We start from the raw sequence: 13,569 nt of genomic DNA on the forward strand, positions 1-13,569 counted from the left end.
GAATATGTGAGAAAGAAACAAACATCCAAAGTAAAAGAATGAAGATGGTTTGTTTAGCTTGATTATCTTATAACCATAAAATATTATTATACATATGTATTACATTTAAAAATATAAAAAATAATGAAGACATAAAGAAATACATAAAAACAAAAATAAATAAAATTGAAAACAAAAGTTTAAACTAAATAATTAATCAAACTCTTACAATGATATTTTAAATGAGTTTTCACCCCATGCAAGAACTTTAAAAAAAAATCAAAGAGAATAATGAAGATATGAGATATGGTAGAGAAGGATGTGAGAATGGCTATTTATATGATAAGAAGTGATGTAAGTTACATTTTTAAAATAATTAAATTAGAGGAGTTATAATTATAATTTATAGTGTGTTTAAATGGAATTCAATAAAGAAAACCAATAGTCTTTGGAAATTTATATAATTTTCAGTTTCATTTTAGTAGTAAAGTGTGAATTTAAAGTATGAATTAATGTATATGATTAAATGTATTTTTTTGGTTAAAAATAAATATTATATTTTAAAAAATAAATACAAAATGGAACAATAAAGAGAGTGGAACCTTACTTTTATATATATGATTTTAAATAATTTTCCACCAATAGCCCTTATAAAATTTGTTGTATGATATATGATTAAGTACTTTCATTTTCTTTGTCATTTGATTATAACTTATAGTGTAATTAAATTTTGTATTGAATGATTGTCATAAACATTTATTTATTTATTTATTTTGTTGAATGATATATGATTAAGTTCTTTCATTTTCTTTGCCTTTTGATTATAAGTTATGGTGTAATTAAATTTTGTATTGAATGATTGTCATAAACATTTATTTTTTTTTTTTTTTTTTTAAATTAAAGTCTTAAATATTTTTCCACCAATAAGGAGAGAGTGAAACCTTACTTTTATATATATGATTTTGAGAATTGCAATTTATATAATTATTTATTTGTTTTCTTCATATTAAAATAAATGATCAGATGCCGGAATGAAATATTTTGGAGCAGACAGAATATTAAAGAATAATTCTTTCATTCTTTGCATTCATATTATGGGAGAAAATTTTGCCACGTCAAAAAAATAGGGTATTTGTATATATTTTTTCTCCTCCCATTTCGTGTAGAATTTATATATCTTATTCCTTTATAAAAAGAGAAAATCTTTCGGCAGGCAATGTTATATAGCAATCATGTTAGTAAATAAATAGTCCACATATTATATGTGGCTGACAATGTTCATGTACGTGTAATAAGTACTATATAAACACACCGTAAGACCAATGATAATGCATAGAAGACCGACCCACTCAAGAACACTAAAATGGAGAGAGTTGCGGAGAAATTAGCAAAAATCCGTTCGCAGCTTACAAAACCTAGTTCACTATTCTTTCTCTACTTCATTTACTTCTTGTTCTTCTCTGTTTTAGGGTTCTTAGCTCTCAAAATCACAAGGCCAAGAACCACTTCACGTCCTCATGACTTGGACCTTTTCTTCACTTCTGTTTCGGCCATCACCGTCTCTTCTATGTCCACCGTTGACATGGAAGTCTTCTCCAACATCCAACTTATCTTTCTCACTGTCCTCATGTTCCTTGGCGGCGAAATCTTCACATCTTTTCTCAGCCTTTACTATTCCCATTTCACTAACTTTGTCTTCCCTCATAACAAGATTAGACATCTTATAAATTCTTTTAATATGGACCGACCAATCGAGGAAGGCCAAAGTGACCTCGAGACTGTAGTAGATCATTGCGAGGATCGTCTTAGCAAGATCGATGAAAGGGCTTCTAAGTGCTTGTACTATGTGGTTCTTAGTTACCATCTTGTATCAACCCTAGCTGGCTCTGTGTTGCTTCTTGTGTACGTAAACTTTGTTAAATCTGCGGGAGATGTTCTTAGTTCCAAAGGAATCTCACCTCTCACCTTCTCCGTCTTCACCACTGTCTCCACGTTTGCAAACTGCGGATTTCTCCCCACGAATGAGAACATGGTCATCTTTCGCAAGAACTCTGGTCTCCTCTGGCTCTTAATCCCTCAAGTACTAATGGGAAACACATTGTTCCCTTGTTTCTTGGTGTTGTTCATTTGGGGACTTTACAAGATCACAAAGCGAGAAGAGTTTAGTTACATTCTCAAGAACCACAAAAAGATGGGATACTCTCATCTATTCTCCGTTCGTGTATGTGTTCTTCTTGGATTGACAGTGTTAGGGTTTCTGATGGTACAGCTTCTTCTCTTTTCCGCCTCTGAGTGGAGCTCCAAGTCTCTCGAAGGAATGAGTTCGTACGAGAAGTTGGTTGGATCGTTGTTTCAAGTGGTGAATTCGAGACACGCCGGGGAAAGCATTGTCGACCTCTCTACACTTTCCCCAGCTATCTTGATACTCTTCATAGTTATGATGTGAGTTTCTTTCACTCCTCTCCTCATATATCATGCATGGACTCAAATTATTTAACTCGAAAAAGTGCACTAATGGACTCATATAATTCACTGTAAAATGTTCACATGCACTATGCATCTACATACACATAGGTGAAGTTACTTATAACACGTACAAGTTAAGGCATCTTGCCTTTTTCTTTTAACGAATAAGTTAAACTAAATCAATTGAGATTGTGCTTTTTAATACGATACAATACAAAATAAAGGCTACCACATGAAAGTTGGCTGACTTTATACTACAGAAACACCAAACATATCCTCTGAATGCGCATATTGTCTCACATAGTTTGGAAAATTATTAAATCATTTGCCTAACTTTTACATAAAGTTGATTTTAACAAAAGAAAGAACTTTCTATAACTATATTCCTAAAAATTATTGTTTAATGTTTACCAAAGCAAACGTTTATTGTCTTATCCTAGATTCTATAGCACGTAACAATAAATCATGCACTTATGAGTAGGTGGTACGTGCGTAGTAACGTAGAAGTATATAAACACTATTTTACTAACTTTACGTTGAGTTTAGCCGACGCGGTCCATTTAGCTTATAGTACTCTATGGTTTTAGAATCAGCAAAAATAACAAATGAAAACATTATATATACACAAAGCATTATCTTTGTTCTTCTGTAAAACAATTCGTGGGACTAATAAGTTAAAATATAATTGCGTTGACAAGGTATCTTCCTTCATACACGTTACTTATGCCCTTGGCGACAGAACAAAAGACGATAAAGAAAGAAGGAGATGATGAAGATGATTCCGAAAATAGAAAGAATGTGACATATCATAGGCTGTTCGTGTCACAACTTTCCTTTTTGACGATTTGTATCTTTCTCATTTCAATCACCGAAAGGCAAAAACTACAAAGAGATCCACTCAACTTCAACGTCCTTAACATCACTCTAGAAGTTATCAGGTATGTTTTCACATATTCTGCATCCATATTACTATTGTAAATTCTTCCGGTATATATATGATAAGTAATTTCATAATAAAAAAGAGCCTAAAAATATTTAGGAATGTGCTTAATGTAAGTTATGAAGAAAATTTTCTATAAATATTTGGGCCTTAATTTATATAGTTTTGTTATATGCAAAAGTACTCTCAACCCATGTCGGGCTTGTGTTGTATGTGATGTGACATAGAATTAAAATATAAAGGATACATTGTATATATATATGGGTTTGACCAAAAAGAAGAAAAAGAAAAAATATACCATTTCATGAAAGCTGTGAACTCTTTGCATGATAGTAACAAAAAAAAAACTAACTATTGTAACGACAGTGCATTTGGAAATGTTGGTTTCTCGACCGGGTATAGCTGTGAACGGCGTCTCAACATCAGCGATGGTGGCTGCGAAGACGCGAGTTATGGATTCGCAGGACGATGGAGTCCAAATGCAAAATTTGTACTAATAATAGTAATGTTTTATGGTAGGTTTAAGAACTTCACAGCCAAATCTGGCCGAGCATGGATACTTTATCCTACCTCTTCCTAACATCACCATATATATAGTAAGCACTAGTCTATCGAATGTCACGTTAGCTAAGGTTTATTCTTTTTGTGTATGAAATATGTACTATAAGATTTGTTTTTCTTCTTGTTCTCTTTTGTAGTATAAGTTTGTTTGTAGTTTGCATCTATCGTTATAGTATTGTAACAATTTATGAAATTATAATGCTATAATCAATCATCAAGGAGTATTTTGTCATCTTGTCTTTCCTTTTGTAATCCTAATAATTATAAACTTTGCATGCATGTATAATGTATCATACAAATAGTAACCAATCATTTTCTATATATATATATATAAATAAAGTCATATATCACTTTTTTGTCTAGGTGAGTGATTGGTTTAAGCGTGATATAGAGGAAGATTGAATAGTAAAAAAGTGATATATGTTAGTTACTTGCATAAAAACTCTAATGATAAATTTTGATTTATCAATCAAGAAAGGTGTGAGGAAAATGTCAAATGGATAAGATTTTGTCGGTTGTCTGATTTATTATCACAACAGGGTGTTATAAAATTTAAAGGCTATGCTGATCGTTCATGTCTTTGTATTCACCCCCACAAGCACATGTCTCTGTTCGTCAATTAATGTTTTATTTCACCACATGTTATGATTTTGGTCACAGAAATAATTTGGAGCAAACAAATAATAGAGAAGTTTGGCACGTAAACTGAAATAATCATTTCTTCTATATTCAATTTTCCTCTCATTTATATAGAATTTTTATATATTTTTTTTTCCGAATAATTAAAGAGATTCTGGACCGAAACATATATATCCATTCAGACCCGAAACCATAACATGTTATATGGTTTCGTTCCAAACGCTACTCGAACCCGCGACCTTTGAACTTTTGCGAGAGATTTTACCAATTGAGCTATTAGCACTTTTTTTTTATTTTTTATTTTTTTTTTGTCGACATAGAATCTATAAATCTTATTCCTTCGAAACTGGAAAGAGCAAATATCTGGAAAAGAACGACGTGCATGATAACTAAAATATGTCATATTGCTATCATGTCAGTAATGGTCCACATATTACATAAGGCTCATGACAATGTTCATGTACGTCTAAATGTCTAATGATCTGTGACTGTAATATATATATTTACACACTAAGCCCAATAATAATAATGCATAGACAGAGCGACTCAAGAAACTAAAATGAAGAGAGCTGCGGCGGAACTAGCTAAAATCCGTTCGCAGCTTACTAAGTCTAGTTTACTATTCTTTCTATACGTCATCTACTTCTTGTTCTTCTCCTTTTTAGGGTTCTTGGCACTTAGACTTACAAAGCCAAGAGTCTCTTCACGTCCTCATGACTTGGACCTCTTCTTCACTTCTGTCTCGGCCATTAACATCTCTTCCATGTCCACTGTTGAAATGGAAGTTTTCTCCAATACACAACTTATCATCCTCACTACCCTTATGTTATTAGGAGGCGAGATCTTCACTTCCTTTCTCAGCCTCTACGTTTCCCATTTCACCAAGTTCGTCTTACCTCATAGCAAGATTAGACATCTTCTGGCCTCTTTTATTTATTTGGACCGTCCGGTCGAAGATGGCCGTAGTGACCTCGAGACTGTAGTAGATCATTGTGAGGTTAATCTTACCAAGATCGATGAAAGGGCTTCTAAGTGCTTGTACTATGTGGTTCTTAGTTACCATCTTGTATCAACCCTAGCTGGCTCTGTGTTGCTTCTTGTGTACGTAAACTTTGTTAAATCTGCGGGAGATGTTCTTAGTTCCAAAGGAATCTCACCTCTCACCTTCTCCGTCTTCACCACTGTCTCCACGTTTGCAAACTGCGGATTTCTCCCCACGAATGAGAACATGGTCATCTTTCGCAAGAACTCTGGTCTCCTCTGGCTCTTAATCCCTCAAGTACTAATGGGAAACACATTGTTCCCTTGTTTCTTGGTGTTGTTCATTTGGGGACTTTACAAGATCACAAAGCGAGAAGAGTTTAGTTACATTCTCAAGAACCACAAAAAGATGGGATACTCTCATCTATTCTCCGTTCGTGTATGTGTTCTTCTTGGATTGACAGTGTTAGGGTTTCTAATGGTACAGCTTCTTCTCTTTGCCACCTCTGAGTGGAGCTCCAAGTCTCTCGAAGGAATGAGTTCGTACGAGAAGTTGGTTGGATCGTTGTTTCAAGTGGTGAATTCGAGACACGCCGGGGAAAGCATTGTCGACCTCTCTACACTTTCTCCAGCTATCTTGATACTCTTCATAGTTATGATGTGAGTTTCTTTCAATCCTCCTATCCTCATATATCATTGCATTTGCACGAAAAAATGCACTAATAATGTCGAATAAAATAAAATTAAAACAATAGAGATAGTGCTCTTCATAGTGCATTATTTTTTTTTCTTTACACTATTTTTAATATGATTTTATTATCTATTTGATAAACGAATGAAAATATGACAAGTGTAGATATAGGTTTTTAAAGAGTTTCAAACGAGAAACATATATGTCCTCTCTCCTCTTTTCCCATTCTTTTTAGTGGAGAATATTCTCTAACGAGATATCTCCAATGTGAGCATTCTCATTGGACATATAAAGAATGAGGGTCTTTATAATTTAATTGAATTAAACAAATAATTATTAAATTATCAAAAACATTATACTAATGACAGTATGACATCTAGCTTATAGTGTCTTTGAAAGAAAATTTAATGTCTGTGGGTTGACACTAGTTCTTCTCTTTCCTCATTTTTATTTATTTATTATTATTATTATTATTATTATTATTATTATTATTATTATTATTATTATTATTATTATTATTATTATTATTATTATTATTATTATTATTTTAAAACTTAAGACCCTTAAAAGATGTCTTAAGTTTTTAAATATAACTAGGTTTTAACTTCCGGTATACCGCGGGACGATTTTTTGACTAAAATTTTTATATTTAAATTATATTTTTTTTTTAATTTTGCTTAATGTTTAAAATTGTGTAATTATATTTTGATTGTGAATTTTATTACTTATAAACTTGTTGGATAATTTTTGTAACTAATTTTTTTTAAGTCGTATTTGTTTATTAATTTTTAAGTATTTAAGATTGTACAATGATATTGTGATTGTTAATTATATGATTTAACCTGTGGAATACAACATGACAAATTGTTTTGTTATATATAAGAGAATTTATGAGAAATGCCCTTTTTGGTGTATCCTTTTTAAAAATACCCCTCTTTTCTATCCATTTTCAAAAATACCCTTTTTCCAATATGAAATATTATAAACTTTTATATGGTTGATAAGGTACATCAAGATCATCATTACTACTGGAAGACTAAATCCAAATATTTATAAGGTTTTAAAAGGTTCTAAACGGCATTTATAAGGTTTTTATAAGGTTTTTAAAAGGTTTATATAGTTTTAATAAGGGTTTTAAATGGTTTTTAAAAGATTTTTAAAAGGTATTTATACAGTATTTATGAAATATATATATATATATAAATTTACACACATATAAAGATAATTTGTGTCTATAAATATAAGTTTACACATATGTTTTTGAGAAATTTCAAATTTTATAGTGACATTTTGATAAAATTAGAAAGAAGGGTATTTTTAAAAAGTGGTATTGGAAAAGGGGTATTTTTGAAATTCTCCCTATATATAACCATAATTTAATCAACTTAATTAAGTATGTATAATATTTCAAATAATGATATGATGATGGCGTAACATCTTTCATTTAACTCATTTTATTTTAGACTAAAATATTTTGTGTGTAAACTGCCCGTAAGAAAAAATATAATCATATTTATATTAACTCAAACTCGTTCAATCAAATTTATGTAAACTGAAACTCATTCAATCATATATAATCATAGCTATAAGCATATTAGTCTTATTTATAATAGGTTTACGTATAGATAACAAATAATTAGTCATATTAGAATTGACTTTAATAATCGTTCGTTATTAAAAAAAGTTATTAATATAAAAAGTTGCACTCTTAATTAAGTATATGTATTTTTCAGAAAACATTACACTATGAAACTTAAAAAACAAAGTTATTATCATCATAATACATAACTTGAAAAAGTTCTCCACTACTTAAAAGTAAAATTTTTGAAGAATTTTTTGGAATGTTTTATAATAACCAAAGAGGAACCTCCAAGAATATGTGGAGAACAAAAATAAGTCCATCGTTTAAGATTCAGTAAAATAATTTTTTTTTTTTAAATGTCCCTTCGAGGTACGTAGTGGAGAATGTCTCAGTCTCCACAATGCATCATATTCACAAAAGCATATTTTTAACAAAGCATATTATTCTTAATCTAATAAGTAAAAATACGATTGCGTACGTTGTTGACAAGCTAGGTATCTTCCTCCATACACGTTACTTATGCCGTTGACAGAACAAAAGACGATAAAGAAAGAAGAAGATGATGATTCCGGAAATAGAAAGAACGTGATGAAGAGTGGGCTGTTCATGTCACAACTTTCCTTTTTGACGATTTGCATATTTCTCATTTCAATCACCGAAAGGCAAAAACTAAGAAGAGATCCACTCAACTTCAACGTCTTTAACATTACTCTAGAAGTCATCAGGTATGTTTCACATGTTTCTGCATCCATATTATAATATATATACATTCTCCTAAGATCTACAAAACCATACATATGCATGCTGGTACATGCATGACTATATATATTAAAATCTTTGTAGACATATTTATATGAAATGCTTACAAAAGTTTGGTATAAAGAAAAGGCATGCTTGAAACTATTTGGGCCTATCACTCGAAATCCATGTGGATAATCGGGCTTTACATAGTTATATAAAGGACATGAGTGACCCATAAGATTATTTCATTTCATGAAAGCTATGACCACTCAATGCTTGACGGTAACAACATATGAATTGTTATAACGACAGTGCATATGGAAACGTTGGTTTCACGACCGGATATAGCTGTGAACGGCGTCTGAACGTCAGCGACGGTGGCTGCGAAGACGCGAGTTATGGATTCGCAGGACGATGGAGTCCAACCGGAAAATTTGTACTAATACTAGTAATGTTTTATGGAAGGTTTAAGCAGTTCACAGCCAAATCTGGCCGAGCTTGGGTACTTTATCCTTCCTAGCTCTTCCTAACATTTATCCATATCTAATAAATGTATGATAAAAATTAGGCTCGTATGTCGCGTTGATTAGTATTTCTTCTTTTTGTGCGTGATGTATTATAAGTTTGTATAATGTAGTTTTGCATCCATCATTATTATAGTAACATTTTAATTATGAGTTTATTTTCAAGTGAATAGATACTCTATTGTTCCTTACTGATGAAATGAATTGGTTGATCACTTATTCAAGTAAATCAATCTTCTCTACTAAAATAGTTGCATACCTTTTCAGACCCATCACACAACTAATTTAGCTTTGTTACTTTATACAATTAAACGCAAAATTTGGATACTAATCACTGTTCAGTTTTTGATTTATTTATACTAATTTTATAGGTTTAATTGATCTATTCTTTGATTTGGATGATTAAACTAACTCTAATCGGAGAAGCCCCTTTGACCCAATGGTGTTGACCAAGGGTTTAATTAATGCTTCTACACCAGGAGGTCTAGGATTCGAACCCCAGATAGCGATTTATTAATATTTCTGCAGATTAATGGAGACAAGTTTACAAGAAATCTCCAGTGATGCGCAATTAGAGCCGTTCGCCGTGAATCTAGCTATTGAAGGAGAAGATGGTGTCCAAGATTAAATCTTTTTTTCAACGAATTAATAAATCTAAAGACGATAAAAAAACTAACTCTAATCATGTTAGAATTTTAAAATTATAATAAAACTAGAGCAATCACTTATATATATATATATAATAATTCTAATAATTCTAATCAGACATAAAATTATGAATGTGCTACTACATTATATATATATATATATATATATATATATATACATAGTTTTTTTGGGCAAACTGCTACCACATTATATAAGATTTAAAAGAAACAATGAAAAACAATTTAATCTATAGTAATGAAGTATCAGGTTGGGGAAGATGGCCAATAATTATAAATCAATTAAAAAAATTTAGATCAAATTTCACCTCAATAATTCTAAATTATATTTCTGAGATTCATGATGGGAGGATTCGTTGACTAAGTAACCTTAATCGAATAAAGACCTGAAATATCACCTTGATCACGATGATTTCAATTGTTTAGAACAAATTTGAACCCAATAATTCTACAGAAATCATAATTAAAGATATAGGTGGAATTTTGAGTCATTGACTATATAATCTTGATCAAATTAAGAGTACAGAAATCATCGAAACCATGATTTAAAATTTTTGAGTTTGCTTTTGATGAACCAAAATATATTCTTATCAAATGATTCTTCAAATTGAACAATGATTCTTCAAATTGAACCAAAATATATTCTTATCAAATGACTCTTGTCACGACTAAAACTAAAACGATTGAGGAGAAGAAGATAAGAAAAATACAGATCTGAAAAATTATTTGTCAATGGCAGTTTGATTTGTAAGAGAGATTTGTTAAACAAAAAATACTTGCGATAGTCGCGGTCTCAGATCAAAGCTTTGGGATGTATTGTTGGCGACTTCAGATTTTAATGATTTTGATCGCTGCGAGAAAAATTCAAAGAAACGAAGAAGAAACCAAAGAGATCCAAAAGTAATCTTGTGATGAATTGTCGCAGTCGCTGCGACTAACGGCCGATATATAGCAAAATAATCTTATATTTTTAATGCAAAAGAATTTGAGATAGATGAAACTTTTGTGCTTCTTAAATGACTAGTAAAACTAATTCAGGACATTCCATATACTACAAGAATATATATGATCGATTTTCTACTACAAAACCTTTTTTTTGTGTGCGTAAATGTTAAGACCTTATTGTTTCTACTAATCTCAAATATGGTCCAATATCTTATTTTAAACTATTGAAATATGTTAGAATTTTTATTCACCCGCGGTCAAACGTTATATTTTAAAGGTGAAATTGTAATAAACTATATTTTTGTGTTTGCGGTTTTTTCTCGAGTGTTAGCTTTTAGTTGAAATTGGAAAGATCGTTACAAAAATACATTAGATTCTCTACGGCAAAAAAAACGTAGAAAATTTGGTAGGATTATACGATGTTTTCTTGTAACGTACAGAAGTAGTAAAATCATTCGAAGTTCAACACAAACATATATTACTTCGTATTGTCTAAAGTTTAGTTGATAATTTATTTATTTGTGAAAAGGTTTAAAGTTAAGATGATAATAAAAGTGGTATTCACGTAATATTCCATAAAAATCGAAAATGTGGGTTTTGAAAGAAGAGAAACTGTAAGTTGTTGAAGACTGTTAGCATCTGATTTGTGATGGACCACTAATCTCCAAAGTTAGTGGGAAAAGACAGAGAATAAATTACAAATTAGAAACCACAATTAGTACACATTCATCTTTTAATCTCATGGTGATAGACTGATAGTGTTAGAGACACGTTCACGTCTTCACGATATTGATGTTGCCCTATCTTTGAAAATTTATTTTATATAGTATCATGTGCGAGAAGACTTCTTAATTAAAGGAGTTAAATAAGGCAAGTTGATCTTAATTATTGCACTTGTGGATTATAATAACTTAGGGAACTTTTAAGAGAGACTAATGTTTTAAGAATGTCACAATCTATCATGCTTTATGCATTATTCACATCTGGCTTGTCTATCATGCTCCATGAAGCACACGACCATGACTTTTTCCTTAGTTACCAAAGTTTACTTCAATTAATTAGATTAGCATTTTAATGGGTTCCTTCAACAAAAAAAAAAAAAAAAAAAAAAGAACATATGCGTACTTCAAATTTGATTCGAAGATACTTCATGATATTATGATTTGACTACCTGAAACCAACATACCTGAAGATGGGGAGTGAGAGATCTTGAATATGTTACAGAACCTTACTATGGAATAGTAGTGACATTAGGTCTTGAATATGTTACATAACCTTACTATTGGATAGTAGTGACATTCAAGGGACTTATGAGCCATCTTGTTATGTGAAGACTACTTCTTCGGATGATATGATGAATGTGCTTGTGTTATATATGTTGTGGTTACGTGTTTACATATACATTGATGAATATTTATCATTATTAATCATTGAACTTATATATGTGATCATGCATTGATGAATAATTATCATTATTAATCATTGAACTTATATATGTGATCACACTTATTATTTTTGACGCTGTGTGATTTATTTGCATTTTCTGGATGTGAAAAGTAATGTTATAAAAAGTAGCGATTTGAGGGTTATTTTTTTATATAAAACCCTTTAGATTAAATATGCGTCTCATTTTGGGTTTACAACATATCTCTTGAAATAAACCTGAATGTAGACGAAACCACAAGTAAATTCCTGAAATTGTCCGTAGTAATAATATATAGGTTGGATAGGCGCATTTTCTAGAATATTGATGCAGTGCAAATACAAGACTCAAGAACAAATCTTTTCTTGGCCGGCGAGACCTGATGCAGCGAGATATTTGGAAATATTCCAAATATATATTCTTATTATTTTTTAATTATTTATTATAATTATTTTAGGAATATTCTGAGTTCTAGGGTTTTATGCTTTATCATAAATAGCCTTCTTAGGTCTCTCATATTGTATTGAGTTTATTGATGAATTGATTAATCGAAAGATTTAAAAAAGCTTTTATAAACCACTGTGAAGAGTACTCACGAACCCAAGAGCTTTTGCGAAAGTTCTGAGAGGAGGACTCTCAAACTCTAGATTTTCAGGTATTCTAAGAATCAACAAATCTCTAGTCTTATCCTTGATGTCTAAATCATATATACCAAGAAAATGGTCACAAAACACGGTGTTTATGAAAATGCTATCTAAATGATAATATAACGTTTTTCGTGTGCTAAAATCGCCCATATTTCTTGTGGTAATATATATTAAGAAAATGGTGACAAAACTAGTAGTATTCATAAGTACACGTTTACAAGGTTTTGTCCTATTGAAATGTTCCCATCGTTAAAATCTGATAAATCAAGACAGCTAGACGAATCTAAAAGACACTAAAAGAGAGGTCACTTACGAAATGGGTTCTATACAAAACTAAGTGACCTTTCGTCTTTTTATTTTTCTTGCTCATTAGTGATATGTATACTGTAACTTTTACTACATTTAATATAATGTTACCTTTCTTCGATTCTTAAGGTTTAAATCCAGCAAACATTTTGGTGGCTCGGAATAATATAAATTTAACCTATCAGAAAGATAACATTATATATATATATATATATATATATATATATATATATATTGTCAACAATAACATTTTATATAATAAAGGAAAGCATTGTTCTAGTGCTAAACGCATTTGAGTAAGATGAAACATACCATGTTCTTCCTCTATTGCCAACATCTACATCAAAGCTCGAAATTAATTTCACTTTTAAAAGAGTTTTTGAATATGTTATAACGTTTTATAAGTGGCCACCTAGCAAGTGATTGATTACATCATGATTTAAATATTATATTGTATCACTTCCTAGATTTTACCAATG

General features: G+C 30.8%; 2 protein-coding genes across 2 annotated transcripts; both read left to right on the forward strand.

The window, feature by feature from the left end:
- Positions 1 to 1,333: 1,333 nt before the first annotated feature.
- LOC17881055 (sodium transporter HKT1) lies at positions 1,334 to 4,102 on the forward strand. The gene is made up of 3 exons (XM_006289605.2): positions 1,334 to 2,421; positions 3,144 to 3,383; positions 3,752 to 4,102. The coding sequence occupies exons 1-3, from the start codon at positions 1,343 to 1,345 to the stop codon at positions 3,963 to 3,965; spliced, it is 1,533 nt and encodes a 510-aa protein (XP_006289667.1). The 5' UTR covers positions 1,334 to 1,342; the 3' UTR covers positions 3,966 to 4,102.
- Positions 4,103 to 5,114: 1,012 nt separating this feature from the next.
- LOC17882369 (sodium transporter HKT1) lies at positions 5,115 to 9,270 on the forward strand. The gene is made up of 3 exons (XM_006287492.2): positions 5,115 to 6,226; positions 8,334 to 8,564; positions 8,893 to 9,270. The coding sequence occupies exons 1-3, from the start codon at positions 5,145 to 5,147 to the stop codon at positions 9,098 to 9,100; spliced, it is 1,521 nt and encodes a 506-aa protein (XP_006287554.1). The 5' UTR covers positions 5,115 to 5,144; the 3' UTR covers positions 9,101 to 9,270.
- Positions 9,271 to 13,569: the final 4,299 nt, after the last annotated feature.

Source organism: Capsella rubella, unplaced genomic scaffold (assembly GCF_000375325.1).
Source record: "Capsella rubella cultivar Monte Gargano unplaced genomic scaffold, Caprub1_0 scaffold_6, whole genome shotgun sequence".
NCBI lineage: Eukaryota > Viridiplantae > Streptophyta > Magnoliopsida > Brassicales > Brassicaceae > Capsella > Capsella rubella.